Source organism: Mobula hypostoma, chromosome 27 (assembly GCF_963921235.1).
Source record: "Mobula hypostoma chromosome 27, sMobHyp1.1, whole genome shotgun sequence".
NCBI classification, from domain to species: domain Eukaryota; kingdom Metazoa; phylum Chordata; class Chondrichthyes; order Myliobatiformes; family Myliobatidae; genus Mobula; species Mobula hypostoma.
Genome location: NC_086123.1, coordinates 8,798,145 through 8,822,324, shown reverse-complemented (window position 1 = coordinate 8,822,324; position 24,180 = coordinate 8,798,145). Strand labels below are relative to the sequence as shown.

Below are 24,180 nucleotides of genomic sequence, written 5' to 3'. Positions count from 1 at the left end.
ACTTAAAGAGTAGAAGGGAGACAGGCAGTCTTAAGAGGAGAGGTGTAAAAACTACCCAGCAATAGGTGGAAACAGCTGAGGACAGGTTGATTGGCAAATAGAGTTAGGTGGGACTTCTGATGGGACAGTTTATAGACAAAAGCTGATGAGAGTAGATGTCATACAGTTTGAAGTATTGTCTGGCCGTCCCAAAGTCTGAACCAAATGACAAAGACATGGGGATATCATGCTCCAACTTTGCATAGGTAGTTCTGGTGAGCCTGGTACCTGTCTTTTCCTGCACAGTCAAAATGTGTCTGGTATAAGAGTCTTTGCATCATTACAAATGTCTGAATTCTACAGTAGAAGCTCAGGTTGCTGCACCTAAACACAGCCATCCAGAGTCTATTTACTGGCCCTGGAATCCACTGTTGCCACAGGCTTCGAGACTGTTGATGATGCTTCAGCAATCTGTTCTCCAGTTGCCTTCAGAAATGTCATTGAACAAATCTGCAATCCTGTCTCCGTCTGGCATCATAAATGATCACACCGCTGCCAGGCCAACAGTGACCTTGCAGTGGCATTGAAACACCCAGTTCATGCTGCTGATGCTCGTGAAGGGTTGGTGCCAAAGTTCAGTCATCTTGGAGCATCACTGCTTCGTCACCTTCCATGGCCATCTGTAATATTTTCTGCTCCAGGTGAACAACCAGCTGGGGCGATCTACTGTATCCGGTGCTCTTGGTGTGGCCTACCCTACATCAGTGAGATCCAATGAAGACTGGGGGATCGCTTCGTTGAACACCATAACAGAAATGATTTTCTGATGGCTACCTATTTTAATCCTGCTTCCCATTTCCATTCTAGTATGTTGGTCGGTGGCCTCCTCTACTGCCATAATGAGACCACTCTCAGTTTAGAGGAGCAGCGTCTTATATTCAATCTGGTTAGCCTCTAACCTGATGGCATGAACATTAATTTCTCTGATAAATTTACCCTCTCCTCCTTTTCTCTTTTTCAACTCCCCATTCTGGTTCCCCTCTTCTCTTCTCCTCACCTGACCTGCCCCTCACCTCCCTCTGGTGATCCTCATCCTTCCCTTTCTCCCATGGTGAACTGTCTTCTCCAGTCAGACTCCTTCTTCTTCAGCCCTTTTACCTTTTCCACCTCCCAGCATCTCACTTCATTCCCCTTCCCCTCCCACCCACCTTCCCCCCCCCCACCTGGCTTCACCTGCCACCTGCCGGCTTGCTCTCTTTCTCCTCCCCCACCTTCATATTCTGCCATCTTCCTCCTTCCTTTCCGCTCCCAATGAAGGGCCTAGGCCCAAAACATCAAGTGTTTAATCTGCACCATGATGCTGCCTGACATGCTGAGTTCCTCAGGCATTTTGCAATGTTGCAACACACATCAAAGTTGCTGGTGAACGCAGCAGGCCAGGCAGCATCTCTAGGAAGAGGTACAGTCAACGTTTTGGGCCGAGACCCTTCGTCAGCACTAACTGAAGAAAGAGCTAGTAAAAGATTTGAAAGTGGGAGGGGGAGGGGGAGATCCAAAATGATAGGAGAAGACAGGAGAGGGAGGGATGGAGCCAAGAGCTGGACAGGTGTTTGGCAAAAGGGATATGAGAGGATCGTGGGACAGGAGGTCACTCAGGTTGGAGGAACAGCACCTTATATTCCGTCCGGGTAGCCTCCAACCTGATGGCATGAACATTGACTTCTCTAACTTCCGCTAATGCCCCACCTCCCCCTTGTACCCCATCCGTTATTTATTTATATACACACATTCTTTCTCTCTCTCTCTCCTTTTTCTCCCTCTGTCCCTCTGACTATACCCCTTGCCCATCCTCTGGGTTCTCCCCCCTTTTCCTTCTCCCTGGGCCTCCTGTCCCATGATCCTCTCATATCCCTTTTGCCGATCACCTGTCCAGCTCTTGGCTCCATCCCTCCCCCTCCTGTCTTCTCCTATCATTTTGGATCTCCCCCTTCCCCTCCCACTTTCAAATCTCTCACTAGCTCTTTCTTCAGTTAGTGCTGACGAAGGGTCTCAGCCCGAAACATTGACTGTACCTCTTCCTAGAGATGCTGCCTGGCCTGCTGCATTCACCAGCAACTTTGATGTGTGTTGCTTGAATTTCCAGCATCTGCAGAATTCCTCGTGTTTACATTTTGCAATGTTGGTCTGGATTTCCAGAATCACTCGTGTTTATAACCGGCTTGTCTGTAGCATTGAGAAATTATTGCAGCAGGACAGGCAAATTCATGTTGAGGAAAGGCACAAAGGATCTACTGTTAACTGATTAGTTCACAGTCATACTAACTGGCTAAGTGAAAATATCTGGCCTGTCACTTTGCTTGATTTTGGGTCTTACAGAAGCAGAAGGTTAACAAAACCCCAAACAACAATTCTTGTTGTTCTAGCCAGTTCAAGTAGATGTTTCTGCTTGTGTAAGTTGCAGCTGCACAGTATTGGCATTGCACTCATGATCATTGTTAATCCTCATGATGTGGTTAAAGGGCAAAGTCATTGCAGTTGAGTATCATAGTTGAATGATCATACTTTTACTTGGTGGATTGTCAATTAGTTCTGCAGCTCAGTGGTACCCTGCCACTTAAACTTACAATGGGAAAGTGTGGACCCCTTCAGTAGTTGAAATGGGGAGGCATTCAAAAGGGAATGAGGGAGCCATGAGATGCACTTTGACAGCTGGAAGAGCTTCTCTGCATCACCATTTGTAGCCGTTCTTCTCATTATTCCTTATTCATCTCTTCCTTTGGTCCCTCACACTGTGCAGCTTTCCAGGACTCTGTCTTCATAATCCCCAGTGCAAAACACACAGAAGCAGGGTGATGAAGAAAACACGGGGTACTCTCAGAATGCTGCAAAATGCTCCCGGAATCACCCATACAGTGGAATCGCATCTCGAACACCCTGATGATGGTACTTCACATGTAAATTCTCGTGAACCCACACCAATGATGGTAATCGCATGCTCCAGAGTTCAGAATGGAGTAGGACACCGAGGATGGAGCAGGGACCTTTGTTTTGCCTGAAAACCATCAATCAGACAGAGGTGTGCAGAAATAAGGTTGGTAAGGCAGACTGCCGGGGAGCGAATTCATGAGTGCTGCTCATCACCATCCGAATCCAGGAGATCCAAAAGGAGATTGACTCCTCTCTCCTTGAGTGGAGAATGTTCACGATATTTTAAGCATTGCAGTGAGCTGTGAACTGTGAAGATTGGTACATCATTTCTCCAGTGGGTGTGAGAGCTAATACTTCTGCTGTAAAAAAACCACAAACCAGCTCTGTAGTCACTGAGGCTCTGGTGAATGCGTGACCTCCAATTGGTACTAAACAGATTTCCATGATTTAGAAGAATTGGCAATTAGGCTTTGTGGACCTGTGGCCCTAGTGCATGAAAGCTGTTGGTCGAAGTTTCTGTTTTGCCGTTTGAGTGCTATCAGTTCCCAATCATGGTTTATGAGTAATCCTAAATGATCGATCTTCTAAGCTGTTATCTCCTAGGGACAGTTTCAAAGAGCACAGGTGGTAAAGAATAGAGGGAGCTTTAGTTTCCTAGCTGGTTAGTGACAATTGTTCAATTACTTATCATTAACATTTTACTATAAGATTGAATTGCCGGCTGGTGGTATGGTGGCATCCACACTGAACTTCGAGGCGAGTGGTCCTGGGTTCGAGTTCGGCAGGCTTCTTGCAGACTTTCCATCCATGCTGGGTTGAGCATCAAGCTAGCAACTCAGCCTCCTAGAAAACTGAAAAATGCTAAAGAAATGACAAGGTTGTCATCTGATGCGCCACAAGATGCGGAGAGGAACAATTGATTGAATACATGTTTCACAATCATTTTTTAACCAATGTAATAATTTTGCAGACTGATCTCACTGTCACCTGAGACAAATACTATTGTGAGTACAGAATATTTACCAGCATTAATAAAATGAGAAAATGTTGGAAACAGTCAGCAGGTTCAGAGACCATCTGTGGAAAGAGAATCGTTAACATGTAATGTCTTTCTTGGACCCTTCTACATTGATTTGTTTCTTCTTCATGGCATTCTTCATTAAACTGGCTGAATAATGCTTGACTCACTTGTTATTTTAAGTGAAAGGAACTTGGGTAATATGATTAAAGTAAAAAAAAAGATTTGGCAATGTAATTGGAACAATTATTGCCAATAAGTGGAATAAAACAAAATTAAGATATAATGTGCATTTAAGCTGCTATATTTTCCAAGTATTTTTCAGAATCCAAACTGGAAGAAATAAAACAAAGGTGGGAGGCTCTAATCAGCCCACCCCCCACTGCAAATCACATTAATAAGAACGTATTCAATTACTTTAAACAGGCTTTAAATGTTTGGGATAAGCTGTTGTAGACAATAGTTTAAAGCAAGTGAGTTAGAAAACAGAAATTGTTGAACCATTTAATCTGATCAAAAGCCCAGAAATTACATTGTGAAGCAGGCTGCTGTATTCTGAAAATGAACTGACCTCTGTTACGTTTCCCAGCAAAGCTAATGCAAGAGTAAAGTGAAATCGATGAGAAGAAAAAATAGTGTAGAATGAGAGGAAAATTTGAGTTTGGCACTGTGCTATCAAACAAGAGTGCTGCTAGTTGATGCATGAAAACTATTTTATTTATATAATTTTTATATACTTTTCTGCTTTTCAGTTAAATGCATATCAGTTTTGTTCTGATGAACAACCAAGTTGATTTCTTTTTTAGTTTGTATCTTTATGGACAACAAAAATAAAAGATCGACAACCAGTTTTGCAGTACCTCCAGCCCAGGTTGGTTGACAGTGATTGATACATTCCATGCTCTTTTCTGCTCTCATGGATTTAGGGGAGAGAAAGAAGTGGGATGTTGGTTGTGCAGGCTTCGTTTAAATTGTGTTATGAATTACACTAGTGTCCATTTCAAGTTTTTGGTGAGGTGGTGCTCTCAATGTTGAATGTATAGTGAAATGTATCATTTGCTTTAAATCAAATCAGTGAGAATTGTGCTGGGTGGCCTTTAAGTGTTGCCACACTTCCAGTGCCAACATAACATGCGTACTAAGCCTAACTGGAATGTGGGAGGAAACCAAAGCGTGCAGAAGAGTACCACGTGGTCACAGGGAGAACATACAATCTCCTTACGTACAGCAGCAGGGATTAAGCTCTGATCTTACAGCTGGCACCGTAAAACGTTATACCAACCACTACGTTACAGGAACCTATACGATGATGGCTACCTTGCGACAGGCCTGCTTTCTGATTCTAAGCATGTTAATATAGTGTTTGCATCAGAAAAAAAAAGCAGTTCATTGGTGTCTGGAAAATCCAGAAGTGTGGCTTGTGTGAGGAGCTATCCCGATAGATGGCACTAAGTATGAATGACAAGTGCCAACATCTATCAGATCCAAGCTTTTCCTGAAGATGTTCATGAAGATACCACTCGATGGAATTAATTACCCCGCATAATCAGGGAACTCCAAGAGGACCTTCATTATAGACTCAATGGCCTAACAGGGAGAGGTCCCGAGCGTAGGTAACTTGAGGAGTCAGGATGAAAAGTCATGTGCGACTGTTCAGTGATAGGACTGTCATAAGGATGGTTGATCTGTTGGCAAGATTCATTGAGCGAAGGTTTTGTGATCATTGTGTTACCTGATAGGCTGTAATCTCTCTGGATAGGCAGGGTAGTCCTCCTTGCTCAAGGTTAAGGCTATTTGCCAGAGGTGAGTCAGTTGAGCTTCATTTGTTTGGGGGGGGGGTGCAGATAACAGGTGTAGGAGAGATATTCGATTAGCAGATGGGTAGCGAGATGAGTCAGGTCCAGTGGCCTGGGACGGGAATATCTGGCAATGGTTGCATGCATGGGTGAGGTGTGGGGCTCTTTACTATTTAGAAGTAGGGGAGTGAAATGCTGAGGGCGGATTGTATTAGAGAGCCAAAGAAGAGACCTAAATTACTTAAAGAATATTCAACTTACTCAAGTTTCTGGTGCCAGCTTATGATCTGCTCGGGGAAGCCCCCTTTATTACGTAGAAGCAAGCGTCAAGTGGACCATAGTGGCCGCTTCTCCCAGTAACTGATAAGGCCTTTATCAATAACAAACCGATCAATCTCTGCCTTAAATAAGCCCAATGATTTGATCTCCACAGCCCTCTGTGGCCACAAGTTCACCATTGTCTATCTGAAGAAATTCCTCTTCACTTCAGTTCTAAAGGAACATCTATTGTATATTTCAGTAATATTTAAGTAATATTGTAAATATTGTTTGATTAACCATTGTTTGTTGCTTACAATTCATTACGGGTTATATGTAAAGTTACATGAATGGCACATATCACCATGCCACCGTGTCATAAGCGCACGCCTCACTAAAAGTAAAACGAAGAGCATACACGTTATCCCTGGCTCTGTGTTTTTCTTTTGATTTGTTTTGGAGTTACAAAACAGTGCTAACAAACAAGTTTCAAAAAGAACCTGAGATGTCCACCTACCTGATGAAGCGCAGCGAGACGTTTCAGTTTTTAAAAAAGCCCAGTACACTTTCTTTGCAAGAAGAGAGAAACAGTGGAGTAAGAGAAGCGCAACGTATTTTTTCTTTGCAAGGAGACAGAGCCAGTCGAGTAAACAAAAGACAGAAAACAGATGAAACTCACAGGTTCATAAACAGTGAGTAGCAGGAGATAATTTTTTTAAAATAAAAATGGAAATGAAAAGTCAGGACTGGCGAAGGGTCTCGGCCCGAAACATTGACTGTACCTCTTCCTATATATGTTGCCTGGCCTGCTGCGTTCACCAGCATTTTTTATGTGTGTAGTTTGGTACTTGCCAGTTAGCGTTGAACGCTCTGTATTACTGCCTTAAGGACTTCAGCTCCGGACTTTCCTCAGAGTTTACTCTTGAAGCCTTCCCCTTGAGTGGGTGTAGCCACAAGGTAACAGAGGTTTGAAATCAGAGTTTTCCTTCTCCTTGGTGAACAGCCAAACCCATCTGCCTGAAGCAACTGGTTTAAGTTGCCAGTAACACACCTTTGCCCCTATGCCTGTCAGTAGAAACGGTTCTGCTGGGCTTAACAGCTAAGCCACACGTGAAGGCCAGGAACTGGACTTGGTCGTCAGAGACTATTTGAGACACATGCCTTTGGGAGCATTTATTAGGTAGTGGGAGCTTATCCCCACTATCACCCCCGGCCTTAACAACCATAAAGAACTGAAATGGAGGAAGAGCAAAACAAAACTGGTGAAAAAGGAACTGTGAAGTGAAGCTTGCTGCTGGGTGATAGAGCAGCCTATGACCTGTTTCTCTGTTCTATGTCTATGAAGGAGATTACAACATATTGCATTAAAGGGAATACTGTAATAATTGTCATCACAGGTGATCAGTGAGGAAATCAAGGGCTATAAGGAAAGAGAACTTGAGAAACACATTATCAGCCAGGATCTTTTAAATTGATCAAGAAGATTCATGGCCTACTCTTGTTCCCAATTCCACTTTGAAGTGTCAAAAGTGTTCCAACGCTGACACTAGCCTTCCATTTTAATTTTTGTACCAGCTATTTGTATTGTTTTTTTGCAGAACAAAAATTAGAAATAGCATCAATTTTTCAATAGTTCTTTACCAGAATCACAAGCGGAATCCTGGCAGAGCGGTCTTTGAAGACTTAAGTTGGAGTTGGTTGTGAAAACATTAGCAGAGATGAGTAAATTTTTAAAACAGATCAATGCTCTTAAGAAAGAGAGGATCCATGCATTTTTCTTAGATATAAAATATTTTATATGAAAAATACCAAAATGATTGTCATGTTGAAGAAAGTGACACAAGGAACATTAGTTTGCAGAGGCTACTGTACTGTAGTGTATATTTCATACAGAACTTCACTTGGGCCATGATCCATTCTCATAATAAAGAAATCTGCTACACAAGGAGTTGAACTAGATTGTCATCCAAATAATATTCCTGATTTCTCCTCATGCCGCTCTGCAAGGGCAGCAAAGCTGAAGCAACATCTTCACTACAGCATAAAAGAATATCAATAAATTGTTGGTTTCTTCCGAGAAACTGCAAATCTTATCTTCGGATATTCTTTCATTATGTAAAGCAAATTAATGAATCATTCCAGATGCAGATAACATAAATGACTCATTTTGTTCTGCTGAAATCAAATACTTAAACACCTACTGAACACCTACACTGGAGAAAGATCACAATGAGTGCAAAAAGGACACCATTTTACATATTTTTGTCATTTTTAGTATCTCTCTCCCTCTCTCTCTCTCAAAATCTCAATCTCAATCTCTCCCTGAGTCTTACATTTCCCTCATTTCTACCGATTGTGTTTGCATCCAGTAAACTCATATTATACTTGTAAACCATGAAGCAAACTGAGCACAAATGGAACACACCAATAAGCAAGTAACATTGAAAAAATTGTTTTACAAAATAGAAGAAACTAAGACAACAGGAATTCTGCAGATGCTGGAAATTCAAGCAACACACATCAAAGTTGCTGGTGAACGCAGCAGGCCAGGCAGCATCTGTAGGAAGAGGTGCAGGACGAAGGGTCTTGGCCTGAAACGTCGACTGCACCTCTTCCTACAGATGCTGCCTGGCCTGCTGCGTTCACCAGCAACTTTGATGTGTGTTGCTTGAGAAGAAACTAAGACTTTTTTTTTACTGTTGAAGGGTCTCGGCCCAAAATGTCAACTTGTTATTCCTCTCCTTAAATGCTGCTTGACCTGCTGAGTTCTGCCAGCATTTTGTATGTGTTACTTGAGATATCTTCTTACCATTTTTTTGATTCTGAAACAGGGAAATTTCTCTTTGAGAGGAGAAGGGCCCCTGGTAGCAGCTGTCCTTCTAATTATCTTCAACGCTTGCCTACTTACTCTTCTTCTTCTTCTTCTGGCTGTTTAGACGCATCTAGCCGTATTACAGCCCTCCGCAGGATGTATAATTAATTATAGGACTTCAAGGAACTCAAATTCTCGAATATAACCTAATCTCACGTTTAAACTGAGTAATAAACTCTTCAATCAGATGTTGATTCTCTTGATGGCCAAACAAAGATTTAATAGAAAACCAAAATAAATTTAAGCCAGATAGCCTCTTGAACAACATGCTTCTTTCAATTTTGTTGTCAATTACCGCTCAGCAAAACATGCTGAACTGTCTCTGGACTACCACAGTCACATAATCCAGTAGGATGTTTTCCTATTATCTTTAAGTAATAGTTTAACCCACAATGCCCCAACCTAAGTCTTGCCTACTTACTCCAAGCAGGTTTTTTTTAAACTTAATTGACATCTCTCCAGTGGCAACAGAATTGGTTCTGTCTAAAACAGAAACTTACTCTACTTTCTCTTGGGAAGTTTATAGGGGATACTCTAGCACACTCAAAATGATCTGGAAGCACTATGATTTTCCCAGGAAAATGGTTTGGGCAAATGCATGGGGTTATTAACATGAGGGAACATCTGGGAATGGAGACAATTAGTGGAAGATCGAAATATATGTGAAATTGGCGCTATGGTTTCCAGGTTTTATAGAGACAGGCAAAAGTGGGAAGACTCCCTCCTCTAAGGAGCACGGTTTGGAATTGTAAATCTGTTCATGAGGCTGGTATCCTTTAATTTAACCTAATATGCATGTTTTAGCATCTTCTCCAGCTTCCCCGTTTTTCCAGGTCAATGGAAACCCAACAATTAAAAAAATAAAACACAAGATATTGTAAAGAAGATGAATGTCTTTATGACACCCTTGTACATCACAGGGCATGTAAAAAGTGCTTTGGTCCCTTCAATCCAATCACAATAACCACCTAAACACTCTTACCATCAGATTGTTGACCTTATTCAAAGGAATATGGGATCAGGGATGAGATTTTCCACCTCTTCTGCCTGGGAGAAGATATTAGTCAGGCATTCCTTCCACCTTCTGAAATGATTTGGACCTTCTTGGTTAAAGAGCTTCCCAATTGACGGGAAAAGGAGTCTGTCAAGCAGGCTTTCTTCAATGTAGGCAATCTATGAAGGCAGAACTACTATCCAGTCTCGATTAAAATGTAACAGCTTCACTATAACTGTCTGCCTGACCTGTCAGTGGAAGGCCAGAACTTCTCCAGGCATACGTATTATTCAACCAGATAAAATAATCTGTTGTTCGCATGATAACAGTCATTGTATGATATTATTCAACACATGAGCACATTTTGAAGGTATCTTTGTGGAGATCCGAGATTTTACACTTGGCCTTCTGTACAAAGGACAAGGTTGTATTATCAAATATTTAATGACACGGCATCACATTTCTTTTAACTAAACAAAGGCACCCCATTCTCCCTTATACAAATTCTATAAAGGCAATCTTTCATTTTAATTATAAAATGAATGACTCTTCTAATTTCTTATTGATAATTACTGAGTCAGTTTTAGATTTTAGAGATCAAATTTGTTTTAAAGATTGAATATATATTAATTTTTAAAAATAGTTTATATTACCAGTTTAATGGTAAGGTGCTAATAATTGATAACTTTGTTTTCAGTGGTACTGATATTTATTTCATTTCATTATTGCTTTGAGATTACTTGCATTATCTATTCACTGACTTAATATTTATGTAATTTTTCTTTTGCAGCCTCTGCAAAGGAAGAACTCTGTATTCTGTTGTAAGGGATGCTAAAATGGTGTTGGATGTGAACAAGACCAGACAAATAGCTCAGGAGATTGTAAAGGTGCGCATTGTGTTACAAATGTACACTGATACTGTCTATCAACATTTTTTTTAAAAAGTTGTCACTTCATTACAATTCTCTTGCTGTTAAAGGATAGAAACAAACATTATATTGTTGGATGTTTGAGAAAAAACGTTACTGAAGAAAAATTATGCATGTACTTGTTTTGTGCTAGTCTGAGCAATTATTCTTGTTCATTTATTTAAAGTATTATTGTAATACTATTTTCAAGGGTATGGGTTACCTACATGCTAAAGGAATTCTTCACAAAGATTTGAAGTCAAAGAATATATTCTATGACAATGGAAAGATAATCATCACTGATTTTGGCCTCTTCAGCATCTCTGGAGCTTTGCAAGAGGGCAGGTACAGTGTTGCAATGAATATAACTTATTTATAGAGTTAAATGAGTACAGGGTGGACTTTAATAGCTGCTTGCTACAAAATAGGGTATTTTATTTGCAATTTTTCATGAGAATGAGGCTGCCTTCTGTTACAATTATCAGAATAGTGAACAGCATGGACTCTCAATTCAGCTAAACGTATTCGATTAAATGGTTTTTACTTTATTCTAAAATTTTTGGCGCTGCAATAATTAAGGTACTGCATCTAACGGTCTTACAGAAGGCAACTTTACAGGCTTTCGAAAATCTATCAATTGAAGGCAAGTGGTAAAAAGGGGGCTGAATGTGGCTAATTACCTATATCTTCATTTATATTGTAATTGACCGCAAGTACTATGCAGGTGTGTTTGAATTTAAAATCAATTATTCAAAAGTGATGGGGAATTAGAAACATGACACATAATGTAACAGAGAGTCGATATCTTCCATATGCAAGACAAGCCTGTAATGTATGGCACATGTGTTATTTACAGCCATATGTAATGCTTCTAAAGCTTCCTCTATGAAGATGAATCTCTGAAATATAATTAAGATACACTGACTGACAGTTCATAATGTAGTTCAGTGTCATTCCTTGCAGCTGCAATCTTTAAGGGGTCATTAATTTCATGCCTGTTTGTTGTAGTGCCTTTTGGACCTGAATATTTTGCAAGATGGCTTTTATTTAGAACATCTGGGCAAGCAACTGAGCTCATATCTTTCAATCAATGCTCTAGTGGTGTTAGTACCAGGCATCTAACAATGCCTCAGCCAGGTGGGTGGGGAAGGGGTGAAGACGTAAGATACTGGGAGGTGATACGTGGAAAAGGTAAAGGGTTGGAGAAGAAAGGATCTGAAAGTAGAGGAAAGTAGACCATGGAAGATTGGGAAGGGGGAGGGGCACCAGGGGAGGTGATATGCAGGTGAAGGGCAAAGTTAAGAGGCCAGAGCGGGGCATTGGAAGAATGGGGAGAGGAATAAATGGCTGGAAGTTGGAGATATCGATGTTCATGCCATCAGGTCGGAGGCTAGCTAGACGGAATATAAGGTGTTGCTCCTCCAGCCTGAAAAAGGCCTCATTGTGGCCAAAGAAGAAGCCATGGACCGACATGTCGGAATGGGAATGGGAAGTAGAATTAAAATGGCTGGCCATTGGGAAATCCTGCTTTTTGCAGATGGAGCAGAGGTGCTCGACAAAGCCGTCCGCCAGTCTACGTTGAGTCTCACCATTGTAAAGGAAGCTGCATAGGAGCAGCGGATGCAGTAGATGATCCTAACAGATATGCAGGTGAAGTGTTGCCTCACCTGGTAGGACTAAATAGAGGTGAACGGGCAGGTGTACACTTCTGCCGCTTACAGGGTTAAGTGCTGGGAGGGAAATTAATGGTATTACCCTACCCACCATACATACCTTTACCTTTCCCAATGCTTCACTCTCCACCTTTGGATGGAGCACTTCCTCCGCAATTCCCTTGTCCATTCGTCCCTCCCCACTAATCTCCCTCCTTCACCCTCCAGTCCTAGTAACATCCTCATTGCACCCTTTCCTCGCAATCAGATTGACCTGTGTGAATAATCATTGTAGACACTACCCACTGCCTTTTCTAAAACTCCTTTCTGGAAGGCACTATGGAGTTAGTAAAACAAGAAGTTAATGCTATCTTAAAAGTTTCTTTCCCCCGTGCAGTGAATATGATCAACCATTCCAGTTAGACTCCCCCCCAACCCCTCTATCTAGTTACTGCACTAATTTAAGCCACTTTCTATTTTGCCTTATACATTGTAAAAACATGCTGGTATTTATGTAGTTATGTACATTTTATTCCTTATCTGTACTTTAACCTCTTACTTTTTCTATAGTTCTTTATTCTTAATAATTGTTGAATGTTGCTGTTTATTGTTGCATGTCATAGCAACACACCACAGCGAATCCCTAATACGTGTAAATGTACAATATGTGGGGAATAGGGTTGATCATGGGTCAGTTTTCTTTAGAACTAAATGCTAATTTTGCTATTAAAACTGCATCCATTTGCAAGAAACAGAAGAAATCCTTATGCAACTGCTTTCTAATACAACCACCCTTCTAAACCTTTTGGTCTCTCACGCTACTACCTCACGTTCATCTCTTTATTTCCATGGATGCTGCTTCTGCCATCCTGGCTTGCTGCCTGGACATCCACCCATCATCTCATGCTATATAACCCCTTTCTAACAGCTTGCTTTCCATCTGTAGCACTTTCTGCCTACTGTCAGACAGCCGTTTGTGCAAACCATTCAATACACCTCTATTCTATACACTCTATTGTCCATCCCAGACATAGAGGCCAATGATTACTACCTTTTTTTTTAGATTATGAGAACACTCAGTCCTCTTTTATTGTCATTTAGAAATGCATACATGCATTAAGAAATGATACAATGTTTCTCCGGCGCGATATCACAGAAAACCAGACAGACCAAAGACTAACACTGACAAAACCACATAATTATAACATATAGTTACAGCAGTGCAAGCAATACCATAATTTGATGAAGAACAGATCATAGCCACAGTAAAAAAAAATAGTCTCAAAGTCCCCGAGTCCATCGATTCCCGAGTCCCCGATAGCAGGCGGCAAAAAGGAGAAACTCCCTGCCATAAACCTCCAGGCACCGTCAACTTGCCGATACCTTAGAAGCAGCCGACCACAGCCGACCCTGAGTCCATCCGTCCGAAAACTCTGAGCTTCCGAGCAGCCTCTCCGATACAGCCTCCCGAGCGCCATCCTCTGCCAAGCGCCTTCAACCTCGCCCCGGCCACTGAAACAAGCAAAGTCGAGGATTTCGAGGCCTTCAGCTCCAGAGATTCCGGTTACCACACAGTAGCAGCGGTAGCAAAGCAGTCATTTCAGAAGTTTTCCAGATGTTCCGCTAAGCACTCACGTCTGTCTCCATCAGATCAGAATTGTGCATGGTCCCTTACTGGACAAATAACAGATATTCATCACTGGAGAGGCTGCGCGCGCTACCTTATTCCTTTTACTATAGCTTTATATGGTTGTCAACCAAACCACAAACCCCGGCCTGAATAGTTTTATTCACTTCACTTTCTTGCACCATTAATCACACTTGAATTTTACATGTTTTAATTTGTGCGCAAGGTGAATTTAACGCTTCACCCAATCAAAAACTCTACATGAGCAGTGGCAGAAAAGGTTGTTGAGATGTGCTCAGTTGTTATTTATATAATCTAAATTTCAACATATCAGGGTATAGTCAAGGCTATTGAGACAGGACATGAAGGAGATGAAGCCAGAAAATTAAATAACGGGAGGGGGGGAACTTGCGTGGCATAAAGGATGAACTGAAGTAAATGGGAGCAGGATGAGAAATGGGGCTGAACTATTTAAGGTTAACATTTGGCCCTTCATGCTCAATTTACCAAATTTAATATATGATAGACTAGTAGCTTAAAAATGAAAGACTAAAAGTCCTACTGAAATTCCCTGACACAAATATGGGACATGTCTGTTATGCTCCAAAGAATATCAAAGCTGATTTAAAATGTGTGAGAGAGCAAGAGGTGGTAAATGTACACTAATTACCCAATTAAAGCCAGTAATCAAGTTCCCTTGAAGGTGCTCATGACTCTGAGACTGATGAACTTTAGAAATGTTAACGCATCATTACTTAACGTCTGCTATTAAACCATTACCTAACTCTAAATTGATACCTTGTGTGAATCTGGCTCATGCTTCCTCTGGTTACTGAAAGTGGGTTGTGAAGCTCTTCCTTCATGTGCAAGCTGATTTCCTGTGTTTAAAGAAACATTTAGAATATGCTCAACATAGCACTTTTTTTTGTTTCTCAAGTCAGTATTAGCATTTATATTTTTGCATTTTGTCTTGAAATATGTTTAATAAATGATCTCATCGTGGATCATTGATCTATTACCGTTCATAACTACTTATGCTATTGAATGTCATATTAGTCAGGCTTGCCCGGTTCAGTGGAATTCAGAATAACTTCAGTGGGAAGCAATGTGGCCTGACATAAGCTGCTTACACTCAAGACTCGGTTTAGTCAGAAAGTGAAGGATAAAAATAGGGAGACTGAATTTGATCTCTTCTGTGTTAACAAAACTGATCATTTAGATTGTGTTTTCTACATGGAGTGTTGCTGTAAAGGGAGGAAGCTATTCTGAGTTGCAATCGGGAAGTTCCTAGAAAGGTGGAAATGTAGAAAAATGGAAGCAGAAGTTGGCTTTTTGACCCATCAAACCTGCTATGCTGTTGTACATGATCATGGCCAATTCTTTATCCCGTTACTATATTCCCACCCTGTCTTCCTACCTCTCAGTACCTTGGTGTTCAGAAATCTATTGCTTCTTAAATGTATTCACCAAAGTGACCTTACTAGCACTCTGATAGAGAATTCCACTATTTCACTGACTTTAACTGGAATAATTTCCTCATTTCAGTCTAATTGTTACTCCATATACTGAGGTTGTGATCTTGGTTCTTAACTCACTAGCAATTGTGCAGAGTATGCATCAGTGGCATTCTTCTAAACTCCAATGAATACATGTCCAGTCTTCGAATGAGAATCCTGCCATTGCAGAAATCAGTCTGGTGAACCACTGTTGTATGTCCTTAATACCAAGTGTATCCTTTGCACATCAATGTTTACCAATCTGTCACCAATTAAATAATATCCTGCCTTTCCATTTTTCCTTCCAAACTGGACAGTTTCACATTAGTTCATATTTACCGCATCTGCCATGTGTTTGTCAAAACGTCAACTGTAATTTTTTCCATAGGTGCTGCCTGGCCTGCTGAGTTCCTCCAGCATTTTGTGTGTGGTGAATAAATTCATCTCCCATTCTTTAAAACTGTTCTCCCTCTGTCACTAATATATTCTTCCACATCGAGATCAAATCTGTATACAAGAATTAAGATGTAGGGTCCTGTATAATTCAACCATGAGACCTCTACACTTTCATTGAAATCATCTTGCAATTTCTTTTCTAGTTATTTGTTGAGCTATTTATGAGCAAGGAGGTCCCTCTGAGCATTTATATCACTAAATCAACCACAAGTTAAATTTGATTTAGAATTAGAATCAGAATTATTATCACTGACTTAAGTGATGTGAAATTTGTTGTTTTGCAACAGCAATACAGTGCAAAGTCATAAAAATCTATAACTTACCAAAATAAATAAATAATGCAAAAAAAAGATAATGAGGTAGACTTCATGGACCATCCTGAAATCTTATGGCAGAGAGGAAGAAACTGTTATTAAATCCTTGAGTATGAGTCCTGATGCTCATGTATTTCCTCCTCGACAGTATTAATGAGAAGCCGGTGTGTCCCAGATAGTGAGAGTCCTTAATGATGGATGCTGCCTTCTTAAGGTATTGCCTCCTGAAATGTCATCAGTGCCGGGGAGGGTTGTGCATCTGATGAAGCTGGCTGAGTCGACAACCCTTTGCAGCCTCTTGCGATCTGTGCAGAAGAGGCTCCATACCAGGCCGCCAGTCTGAACGCTCTCCACCATACATCTGTAGAAATTTGCCAGTCTTTGGTGACATACCAACAAAAGACAAAATAGAGCCACTTGCATGCCTTCTTCGTGATTGCAGGATAGATCCTCTGAGATATTGATGCTGGGAACCTGAAATTGCTCACCCTTTGTGCTACTGATGAGGACAGGGGTATGTTCTCTAGACTTCCCCTTCCCGAAGTCCACCATCATTTCCTTGGTCTTGATGACAATGAGTGTGAAGTTTATTTTGTGACACCACTTAACCAGCCAACCTATCTTACTCTTGTAAACCTCATCATTACCATCTGAGATTCTACCAACGACAATGGTGTCATCAGTTAATTTAATAGATGGTACTGTAACTGTGCTTAACCACATATTCAGAGTGTAGAGATAGTTGAACAGAGGGCTGTGCATGCATCCTTGAGGTTTGCCTGTGTTGAGGAATTTGTATGTTCTCCCTGTGACAAGTATCATTCATCATTCATGCTTTAAGATTCAAACTCATTAAGGAAATCACACCTTACTATAAATACAAGCCTGATCCAGTTTTAGAGTCAGAATACCACCAATTATATTATGATTGATCAGTTATTACAGATAGGACAATCCATAATACCCATCCAGGTATAATAATACAGGATAAAGAAGCAAGAACAACTTATTTATAGCCATTGCAAACACAGATAATTTACAGAAATCAGTAAGTGAAAAACACCAGAAATATGCTGAATTAAAGAGGAATTTGAAAGACTTTGGAACATGAACAGGGTATACATTGTCCTGATAGTTATATCTACAACTGGTGTCATCCCAAAGGCACCACACAATAACATTAAACAACTAGGGTTACACAGTAATATCTGTGTAAATCTTCAGAAAGCCACAATACTAAACACCACTAGAATAGTCCAGAAGTTCCAAGCAATTGACGAATGAGTGTGCTTGGCGATACCTGTACCTCAGGTTTTACCAGCTTGAGCCGAGAAAAAATAAATAAAAGTAGTGTCAGCGAGGAGACGTCATTACCTTCTGCACTGACTCTGGTCTCCCAACAAGGAAGTCAAGGGTCCACTTGCAGAGGCTCAGGTTTTGAAGCTTGGCTAGTCATGTTGATGGAATCGTGGTATTGAATGCTGCAATTGATAAACAGTATTGCAGTTGTCTAGTTGCTCCAAAGCAGTGGAGAACCAGTAAGATTATGTCTGCTTTGGACCTGCTGCAGCATTAGGTGCATTGCAGTGGCACGGTTCTTTGCTCAGGCAGGAGTTAATTCCAGCCATAACGAACTTTTCTCTGCACTTTATAATGGCACATGTGATTGCCACTGGGCGATAAATATTCAGGCAGCTCACCCCGCTCTTCCTGGGCACCAAAATGATTACAGCTGATTTAAAGCAAGTGGGAACCTAGCCTCTTTATTCTCTCTGGTAAATGTGTCAATGCTCTGTAGAAATCTGCACTGGTGTGAAGGAATTTTGTGGCCTGTATCGTGGTTTGCTCCAACCTCCAGTTATTAATTATTTCATGTTTTTAATCACGACACCTCCTTGTCTAATAACCACTTAAATTTAAAATTCATCCTCAGTATAGTATTCAAATTTCACAGCATCTTCATTGCTCCAGTATCTCTTTTATCCTGCTTTCTTATGAAGTTGGCCACTGATGCATTTCTGCACCCGTCATTTTTAACCCTGTCTTCAGATGCCCAAAGTTCTGAAGTTGCTATCTCAAACACCTCACTTTAACTTGCCTCTTCCCTTTTGTTGTATTCGCCGTATAAAATCTCCTGCTTCAAACAACTTGTCACCACACCTGATTTCCTCTTTAATTTTCTTGAAGCCACCTTTTCCTTGGTTACATTTTAGTGAAGTGCCCTGTGACATTCTGCGATGCTAAAGGCGCATTCTTAGCAGTCCGGTAATATATTGCTTTCGATGATACAAAAGTCATTTCACAGCCACGTTTCTATGATTACCCTAAGGTTGGAAGCATTTAATAATGATTACTAATGTTAAATTGTGTTTTTCCCACAATTTATTTGTATATGAAGCTGCTGAATATCAAAATAGTAAATCTTTTATTCAACACCTGTGAGTTCAGTTTCTGGTCAGTATAAGTGCTTCTCATAATTTTGTATCTAGTAACCATTATAGATAACAACTCACAGTTTTGTAAATGTTGTCATTGCGGAAAACAATTCTAAATAGTATTATAAAACATTTGTCTGTGTCCAACAAAATGGAGCAACACACTCGATAGAAAGATAATTTAAATGGAGAGATAAATTGTAAACTTTAGATCTGTAAATATAATGGAGACTGCAAATGCAGATCAAGGAGCCCTTTTCCTTTCCTCAAAGAGCAGGGTGGGTTGCCAAACAGAGATCCCTGGAATCATGTAAGCATCATTGGGTAATTTTAGATAAATACAAGAGTTGAAATGTTCTTTCTGATTCATAATCAGATCGTACAGAGTAAGAGGACAGATCTACCTCAGCTAGCTATTGTTAATACTGCTGTGAAAATCCGAGCTTCCAATGCAGAGTATGAACCAGATTGTTGGTAGCATCTTTCACCCTGCAAACCTTTCTCGCCTGTGCTACTCCGGGAGGCTTGTCACGGGCAGCATAATTTCCTGCCGATATTCCCATTCTCGAGCTGGAAGTTTTGACCTGCTAATATTTCAGCACTTTCTGACAAGTTTTGTTAGTTCATTTTCTGAGCATTAGCATATAATATTGAATGAAAGAACATTTACAAAATGTGTCGTTGCACGCAAAATAAGCCAGTTGGTTAACAATGCCTGCCCAGCAGAGCATTATAAATGTGATTAGTTTCAAACTCTGGATTCCAAGCGTGTGTTTAATTGCCAGTGCAGGAAGTCAGTGAATGGAATGTCATTTTTTTCAATGCATCAGAAGCTCTCTGTGCTTCTGTAAAGTTGTACTTTATACTAAAGAGAAGAAAAAAAATTCTCTTCCATAATGAATTCCTTTGTGTTCCACACACTCATAAGCATGACTATTAACAGCTGTCCACAGCCAGTCATAACACACTTGATCTACTCTGCATAAAATGTATTCAATCATTCCTCTACTGGTTTCTATGAAAGCTGCTTTTTTAATTGCATAATGAAATTTACTTGCTAATCTCAATATTCTTTCAGAAAATGATTTACCATGATCTGACAGTCAATTTACATGAATTCTGATGAGATGCTTGATTGTTATATGCTAATTGACTGAACAGAGTTATATCCAGCTTTCTGTAGTAGTCAGAATTGATTGAGGTTTGGTAGCATGAGAAATTAATATTACTGCATTGGCATTGGGCACTATTAATTTTTGACTTATTTACAGTACATAATCTTGTTAAGAGTATTGTTTTATCTATTGTGAAATCACTTTTGAATATCTTTTTATTTTCATAATTCTATAGATTCATTGATCTTGGAAACAGCATTTAGATTGTTTCATTCTATATGTTTATAAATTTCATTTTCCCATAATACACTCATTTCAATTGCTTCTTAGTAAGTTACAAGGTAACTATTTTGTGTTAAATACTTAAGTCGCCTTTAAAATATTGCTGGCCACCAGTTTTTTTCCCACTGTTAAAATGACAAATAAACTCTTCTCGGGCTTCCAGCCGGGTACAGTTTTTAAAATTTTTTTTTTCACTGCTGGAATGCTTTTTTGAATTACAATTCATGATCAAAGCAAAACAATTAATATGACTCGGAAGATAGGATGTATTGTAATAATAGCAAATCTAAATTGTTCTAATTGACTGAAACTATTTTGGTAAAAATTGACTTTGTCTTATGATTAATTCGAATCTTGATCTCTTAAGTGGATATTCGTATTTACTGTGATCTATAGATACTAACCGTGAGGGTTAATGATCCGTAGTCAGCAGAAACATCAGAGCTGGAGGAATCCTTTGAATCTGTACTATTATGCCATTAGAAAATAGCTGTTCAACACCTTAACCCCTAATAGACATTTTGGTTCCATTAAGTCTTAATATTGACAAAAAAGCTGTCAGATCCACTTTTGAAATTTAGTGACCGAAGGGAAACAGCCTCTTGAGATTGAGCTTTAATGATATTATGCGAAAATCATCTTTTAACAACAAAGTTCCTACTTTAGTCATCCCCTTCATTCTTGAATACCTATCAGAGAAAATAGATTTTCTCTGTCTACCCTATCAAGTCATTTAATTATCATTTACAGTTCAATATTGTCTCATGCTAATTATATCAGCCTTAGCTTGTGCAGCAGTAGTTTGGTGATCAAAATCAGAATCACATTTATTGTCACGTTAGTCATGATTTTTTTTTTGTTTAGCATCAGCAGTACGGGCTGGCATAACAAATTACTACAAGTTAAACTTAATAAGTAATATGTGCAAAAGTGAAATAATGAGGTAGTGTTTGTGGGTTCAGAAATCTGATGGCAGAGAGGAAGAAACTGTTCCTAAAACACTGAATGTGGGTCTTTAGACTCTCCCTAATGGCAGTAATGAGAAGAGGGCTTGCCCTGGAGGACAAGGGTCCTTGATGTTGGATGCCACGTTCCTGAGGCACCGCCTTTGAAGATGTCCTCGAAGTGGGAGTGCTTGTGCCCGTGATGAAGCAGACGGAGTCTCCATCCCTCTGAATTGATCCTCTACATTGGAGCCTCAAACCAAACATGATGCGACCAGTCAGGATGATCTCCACAATACATCTGGGAGAAATTCGCTTGAGTCTTTGGTGACATGCCCAATTTTCTCAAACTCCAAATGAAGTCTAGTCACTGGCATGCCTTCGTTTTGATTGTATCAGTGTGGTGAGCCCCAGATGGACCCTCTGGGGTGTTAATGCCCAGGAACTTGAAACTGCTCATCCTTTAAGAACTGTTCACTGCTGACCCTTCAGTTAGGATTGGTCTGGATTCCCCTGACTTCCCCTTTCTGAAGTCCACGTTCAATTCCTTGGGCTTGCTGACATTGAGTGCGAGGTTGTTACTGTGACACCACTCGGCCAACCTGTCTACTTTGCTCCTGTACACCAACACGTTGCCATCTGAGATTTTGCCAACAACTGTAGTTTCATTGGCAAATTGATAGATGGCGTTTGAGCTATGTCTAGCCACACAGTCGTGAGTGTAGAGAGAGTAGAGTGGTGGGTGAAACTCACATCCTTGAGTTACACCTCTATTGTTTGTCGGTAAGGAGGAGGTGTCTCCAGTCCATGTTGACTAAGGTCTCCCAATAAGGAAGTCAAGAATCCACTTGCAGAGGGGAGTACAGTGGCCCAGGTTTTGAAGGTTGTTGATCTGTAATGAGGGGATGATGTTGTTGAATGTGAACTGTAATCGATAAAACTGATACAGGTATTGCTCTGTCCAGGTGCTCCAAAGCCGAGTGGAGAGTCAATGAGATTGCATCCACTGTAGACATTTGTGGTGGGAGTCAAATTGCAGTAGGTCCAGGTCTTTGCTCAGGCAGAAGTTAAATCTTGCCATGATAAACCTCTCAGAGTACCTCCTCACAGTAGATGGGAGTGCCACTGGTGATACTCATTGAGGAAATTCACACTGCTCTTCTTGGGCACCGGTATGACTGATGCCCTTTGTAGCAGGTGAGAACCTCCGACTGCGGCAATGAGAAGTTGAAGATGTCTTTGAACACTCCTGCCATTTAGTTGGCACAAGTTTTCTGCTCCCTGCCAGGTACACTGTTGAGGTATGGCTCCTTGAGAGGGTCCACCCCTTTGAGGGCTGTTCTAACATTGGCCTCTAAGACAGAGACCACAGGGTCGCCAGGTGCTGTGAGGATTCACACAGATGGAGCTTTATTCTCCCTTTGAAAGTGCACGTAAAACGTGTTGAGCTCATTGAAGAATGAAGCATCACTGCTCATTCCAAATGAGAACCAGGATTATTATCACCGGCATATGTCGTGAAATTTGTTAACTTAGCAGCAGCAGGACAATGCAGTAATAGAGAAAGAACAAATAAATAAGTAAATCAATTACGGTAAATATATGTATATTAATAGATTTTAAATAGCACAAAACAGAAATAATATATATTTAAAAAGTGAGGTAGTGTTCATGGGTTCAATGTCCATTTAGATATCTATGGCAGAGGGGAAGAAACTGTTCCTGAATTGCTGAGTGTGTGCCTTCAGGCTCCTGTACCTCCTTCCTGATGGTAACAATGAGAAGAGGGCATGTCCTGGGTGCTGGGGGTCCTTAATAATGGATGACACCTTTCTGAGGCACCGCTCCTTGAAGATAACTTGGATACTACGGAGGCTAGTACCCAAAACGGAGCTGACTAATTTTACAACTTTCTGTAGCTTCTTTTTGGTCCTGTACTGTAGTACTCCCCCCCCCCCACCCCTCACCCCAGACAGTGATGGAGCCTGTCAGAATTCTCTCCATGGTACATCTATAGAAGTTTTCGAGTATTTTAGGTGACAAACCAAATCTCATCAAACTCCAAATGAAATATAGCCACTGTGTTGCTTTCTTTATAGCTGCATTGATATGTTGGGACCAGGTTAAATCCTCAGAGACCTTGACACCCAGGAATTTGAAATTACTCACTCTTTCCACTTCTGTTCCCCTTATGAGGATTGGTTCGTGTTCCCTTGTCTTCCCCTTCCTGAAATCCACAATCAGCTCTATTGTCTTACTGTCATTGAGTTCAAGGTTGTTGCTGTGATACCACTCAACTAGCTGGTGTATCTCACTCCCGTATGCCCTCTCATCTCCATCTGATATTCTACCAATGATGGTTGTATCATCAGCAAATTTATAGATGGTATTTGAGCTATACTTAGCCACGCGGTCATGGGTGTGGAGGGAGTAGAGCAGTGGGCTGAGCACACACCTCAGAGCTGCGCCAGTGTTGATAGTCAGTGAGGAGGAGATATAATCACCAATCTGCACAGATTATGGTCTCCTGGTTAGGAAGTCAAGAACCCAATTGCAGGGGGAGGTACAGACGCCCAGGTTCTGGTGCTTATCGATCAGGACTGTGGAAGTGATGGTGTTAAACACTGAGTTATAGTCAACAAACAGCATCCTGACATGGGTGTTTTTTATTGTCCAGGTGACCTAAGACCACGTAAAGAGCCATTGAGATTACGTCTGCCATTGAGACTACATCTGCCATTGACCTATTGTGGCGATAAGCAAATTGCAATGGGTCTAGGTCCTTGCAAAGGCAGGAGTTCATTCTAGCCATGACCAACCTCTCGAAACATTTCATCACCGTTGATATGAGTGCTACTGGGTGATAGTCATTAAGGCAGCTCACACTACTCTTCTTAGGCTCTGGTGTAATTGTTGCCTTTTTGAAGCATGTGGGATCCTCTGACTGTAGCGATGAGAGGTTGAAAATGTCCTTGAATACTCCCGCCAGTTGGTTGCACGAGTTTTCAGAGCCTTACCAGGTACCCCATTGGGGACTTCTGCCTTGTGAGGCTTCACCCTCCTGAAAGACATCCTGACATTGCCCTCCAAGACAGAGATCACAGGG

The 24,180-nt window shown here is 40.8% G+C and overlaps 1 protein-coding gene across 2 annotated transcripts in view; it reads left to right on the top strand.

Moving 5' to 3' along the window:
* The window catches only part of ksr2 (kinase suppressor of ras 2), a 376,394-nt gene that overhangs the window by 335,987 nt on the left and 16,227 nt on the right, over nucleotides 1-24,180 (top strand). For both annotated transcript variants that reach the window (XM_063034229.1, XM_063034228.1), the window contains 2 exons: nucleotides 10,636-10,732; nucleotides 10,965-11,098. In XM_063034229.1, coding sequence (XP_062890299.1) covers nucleotides 10,636-10,732; nucleotides 10,965-11,098 — 231 coding nt within the window. The remainder of the gene's footprint in view (nucleotides 1-10,635; nucleotides 10,733-10,964; nucleotides 11,099-24,180) is intronic.